The 5079-nt window shown below is 40.9% G+C and overlaps 1 protein-coding gene across 1 annotated transcript; it reads right to left on the bottom strand.

Annotated features, from left to right (window-relative positions):
• Nucleotides 1–2277: 2277 nt before the first annotated feature.
• On the bottom strand, nucleotides 2278–3246 carry LOC309852940 (olfactory receptor-like protein OLF4; the record flags this gene model as incomplete). Its single annotated transcript, XM_082710484.1, has 1 exon — nucleotides 2278–3246. One exon carries the CDS (start codon nucleotides 3244–3246, stop codon nucleotides 2278–2280), a length of 969 nt encoding a protein of 322 aa, XP_082566610.1.
• Between the last annotated feature and the right edge of the window lie 1833 nt (nucleotides 3247–5079).

Here is a 5079-nt window from a genome sequence, read left to right as displayed (position 1 = left end):
TGAACCTCATCAAATCTATCTATGAAAGACCCAGAGCAAATATCATCCTCAATGGGAAAAAGCTTGCAGCCTTCCCGTTGAGATCAGGAACAAGACAAGGATGCCCACTTTCACCACTCTTGTTCAACATAGTATTAGAAGTCCTAGCAACAGCAATCAGACAACAAAGAGAAATAAAAGGCATCCAAATTGGTAATGAAGGAGTCAAACTCTCTCTCTTCACAGATGATATTATTCTTTATATGGAAAACCCAAAAGACTCCACCCCCAAACTACCTGAACTCATACAGCAATTCAGCAACGTGGCAGGATACAAAGTCAATGTATAGAAATCAGTGGCTTTCTTATACACTAACAATGAAAATACAGAAAGGGAAATTAGTGAATCGATTCCATTTACTATAGCACCAAGAGCCATTAGATACCTGGGAATAAAGCTAACTAAAGAGGTAAGGGATCTGTACTTGAGGAACTATAGAACACTCATGAAAGAAATTGAAGAAGTCACAAAAAGATGGAAGACCATTCCATGCTCTTGGATCGGAAGAATAAACATTGTTAAAATGTTTATTCTGTCAGTTTTTTCCCCATATTTGTCTTTCTGCATAAAGTCCACTTGGAGACATGTATTCTATTTATTATTATTATTATTATTATTATTATTATTATTATTTTCTATTGACTCTGGTAGGCATGGTGGGTACAAACTGTGTAACAATAGAATCCCAAAGTGTGGGAAAGTCCCCATGATTAGCTATAAGCACCAGAATGTCTAAGTCTGGATTCCCAGAAAGAAGAGTTAAGGTGGTGATATACAAGCAAATTATGTTCGTAAATGAGACGCATAGTCTCACATTTTGTTCTAAATTCATGTAAATAGCTGTTCTTGTCAAGATTAGATTTTCCATAGGCATAGCATTCAGTCAAACAAATGACAAAAAAGTGGGCAGAAGAAATGAACAGACAGTTCTCCAAGGAAGACATACAAATGGCTATCAGACACATGAAAAATGGTTCGTCGTCATGAACCGTCAGGGAGATTCAAATCAAGCCCACATTGAGATACCACCTTATATTAGTTAGAATGGCCCAAATTAACAAGACAGGAAACAAGTGTTGGAAAGGATGTGGAGAAAAGGGACCCCTCTTAGGCTGTTGGTGGGAATGCAAGTTGGTGCAGCCACTTTGGAAAACAGTGTGGAGATTCCTTAGGATATTAAAGATAGAGCTACCCTATGATCCTGCAATTGCACTACTGGGTATTTATCCCAAAGACACAGATGTCATGAAAAAAAAAAAGGGCCATCTCTCCCCCAATGTTCATAGCAGCAGTGACCACAGTCGCCAAACCATGGAAGTGGTCAAGATGCCCTTCAAGAGACAAATGGATAAAGACGGTATGGTGCATTTATACAATGGGATATTACACCTCCATCGAAAAGGATGAATACCCAACTTTTGTATCAACATGGACAGCACTGATGGAGATTATGCTGAGTGAAATAAGTCAGGCAGGGCGAGTCAATTATCATATGGTTTCACTTACTTGTACATGAAGGACATTGGGAGAAGGAGAGGAGAAGGGAGTTGTGGATAATCAGAGGGATAGATGAACCATGAGCCTGTGGACTCTGAGAAACAAATGGAGGGCTTTGGATGGGAAGGGCATGGGGTGTTGGGTGACCCTGGTGGTGGATATTAAGGAGGGCACGTATTTCATGGAACACTCGTTATGATGCATAAACAATGGATCTTGGAACACTGAGAAAATAAAATAACGCTTTAAAACTATACCTAAATAAATAATATACTACATATTCTGCACTTTTTCCACTTTATGTTTCTGAGAATTGCTTATATTGATACATGTTTATTTTGTTTTTCATTTTCACTGCTATAGTGTAAGATTCCATTGTATGAATACAGTGTTTTTGGTTTTTTTTTTTTTTTTCATTTCTCTGGGGAAAAAAAACTGGAAAAAATACTATGATATTTTATTTCAGAATAAATTATTCTTAGCAGATTCATGTAGTCCTTTGAATAAGTGAGAATGCCCAAATATTTCACATCTGAGGTTGAGAATGACTTTGAGGAGGTAGAGAAATGACAAAAGAATAATCTGTTGTATACCAGAGCTATCAAAAGGCTTAATAAAACAAGTTATGAACATTTTTCAGCGAGGTCAAAATAAAGGAAAGATCCTCGAAAAACATAGAGGAGGCATGTTCGACTTTCACATTCTGGTCAAAGTTTTGCCTCACACTTTGGGCCCGGCAGTCATGGACACTTCTTCAGTCCCAGGACAACAGGCCCTTTTAGAGCTACCACCTCAGAGAATCTCATCAGAGCCTCCTTTATGTCTTTGTTCCTCAGGCTGTAGATGAAGGGGTTCAGCATGGGTGTCACCACCGTATACATCACTGAGGCCACTGCACTTGCATGGGAGCTCTGGGTAGCAGTAGAGCTAAAGTACACGCCTAGGCTTGTACAATAAAATAAGGAGACAACTGACAGGTGAGATGTACAGGTGGAAAAGGCTTTGTACTTTCCCTGAGCTGAAGAGATCCCAAGTATGGAGGAAACTATCTTAGAATAAGAGTAGAGGATCCCAAGGAAGGGACCACCAGCCAGGAACATAACTGCAAAATACATTACCACGTTATTGAGAAAGGTGTCAGAGCAGGCAAGCTGGATCATCTGATTGAGTTCACAGAAAAAGTGGGGGATTTCCACCTCTGTACAGAATGACAGCCGCAACACCATTAAGGTTTCTAACAAGGCATGCAGGATACTTAGGATCCAGGACATCAGAACAAGCAGTCCACAGAGCTGGGGGTTCATGATGACTGTGTAGCGCAGGGGGTGACAGATAGCCACAAAACGATCATAAGCCATCACAGTCAGGAGAAAAATGTCTAACCCTGCAAAGAGTTGGAAAAAGTACATCTGTGTAAAGCAGCCTGCAAAGGTTATAACTTTTCTCTCTGTTTGTATATTCACCAGCATCTTGGGGATGGTGGTGGAGGTAATACAGATGTCTGTGAAGGACAGGTTGGCCAGGAAGAAGTACATGGGGGAGTGGAGGTGGGAGTCAGAGGTGAAAGCCAGGATAATGAGTAGGTTTCCAAGCACAGTGATCAGGTACATGGAGAGGAAAAGCCCAAATATGAGGAGCTGCACTTCAGTTTCTTCTGAAAATCCCAGAAGAAGAAACTCTGAAACTCCTGTAATATTCCCTGACTCCATCTGTTGGTGGTAACTAAAAGCATATAGAAAAACAAATGACTAATTTTCACACAAACAAGCATTCGTGATCTGGCATGACTGTTAACCACTTACACTTTAGAGTTGGGAAGTTAAATTCAATATATGCGGTGGGTCTCATACCATTAGGGCATCACATCCAAAATTCTGTTTCCACCTCTGTCTGTTCCTCAAGCATAAAGGAAATTCTCATTTTATTGAGAATGTTTTGCATCCCTTGAGGAATACATTCTGAGTATTGACCTTGTTCTAGGCACTGTTTGGGTGATGAATACAAGGTACTGATAAACAATTTCCTTATAATTCTATGATAGAGAGAGATTGTAAGTGAATACATATAATGTCAGATGGTGACAGAAGCTGTGAAGACAGGAAAGCAGGCATAAGGAGAGACTTGATGAGGTGTTATTCTTTTACTGGATGTCCACACAAGACCTGCAAAGAAGGTGACATGTGAACAGGACCTCAAGGGAGATAGGAAGGGAGATTGAGGTTATCTCAGGAAGAGTTTTTTCCCAATAAGGACAAGGCTCAGTGTCAAGGCCCCAAGGAAGCTGCTTGATTCAGAAAATCAAGGCTCAAAAGAAAGCCAGAGTGTCGAAGGGGAAGAAGCATGAGGGACAATGATGAGAAATGGTGGCAGTACGTGTTGGGGAATGAAGCTGCCACTCTGCACCAGCTGAAACTTCAAGATATGGGGAATCCTTCATTTTACTGATTTTGTAGGACTTTATTAATTTTGTTATAAAGATATCCCATGAGTCGAAATGGACACCCCCATTAGTAACTTCTGTTGCTTGAGTTCTGGCCTCTGTCAATAAATGAGCCCTGGTACCCCTGCTCTGAGGACTGGCCCCAGTTCACAACACACACACACACACACACACACACACACACACACACACTCGCATACACACACAATCACACACATACACACACAATCACACACACATACACACACACTTTCTGGGCTACTGGCTGCCGTGCCTTTTTCACCCCCAGCTACACTAGTTAGGCCAGCAGCGGATGCATGTCAAGCTCACCAGATCTTGATATCTCTCCCCTAAAGATGGCAGAAATGATACCCAGGAATTCCTATGGACAAATAAACTAGGCGATACCTATCAGTATGCTAATTTTCTGATATCAACTTAAAGAGACAAGAGCAATCTGATCAGTAAAGACAGAGAGAAAAGGGAGGAGCGACATGGACATGAGAGGAAACAAAACAAAACAAAACAACCAGATCAAATAGTGCAGGTGCCCCCAAAATACGAACCATGAGGAAGAAAAAGCATCTTTGGTTCTGGTGACACTCCTGCTCTCGTTAGATTCCTTGATACCCAGAAAAAAAATAAAGAATCTAAAAGATAAAAGTAGTAACATTTTCATGGTGTAAAACATGTGATAGATGGGATGCTCTGAGTGAAAATGGGCAAAAGGTATAAACCAACACTTCAGAACAGGAAATGTACAAGGTAGAACAGCAGGTAGGCTGTTTTAATACCAAGAAGCAGAAGGTTTGCTTTCCCAGTGGCTAGTTCATCTTTTTTTACCTAATTTTTTATTTTTTCACCATAACAGTATTCATTATTTTTGCACCACACCCAGGGTTCCATGCAATCCGTGCCCTCTCTGATACCCACCACCTGGATCCCCCAATCTTCCACTCCCCACCCCTTCAAAACCCTCAGATTGTTTTTCAGAGTCCATAGTCTCTCATGGTTCACCTCCCTTCCAATTTCCCTCAACTCCCTTCTCCTTTCCATCTCCCCTTGTCCTCCATGCTATTTGTTATGTTCCACAAATAAGTGA

This window comes from Mustela nivalis (genome assembly GCF_964662115.1).
Source record: "Mustela nivalis genome assembly, chromosome: 1".
NCBI lineage: Eukaryota > Metazoa > Chordata > Mammalia > Carnivora > Mustelidae > Mustela > Mustela nivalis.
This window is presented reverse-complemented; position numbering and strand designations above follow the sequence as displayed.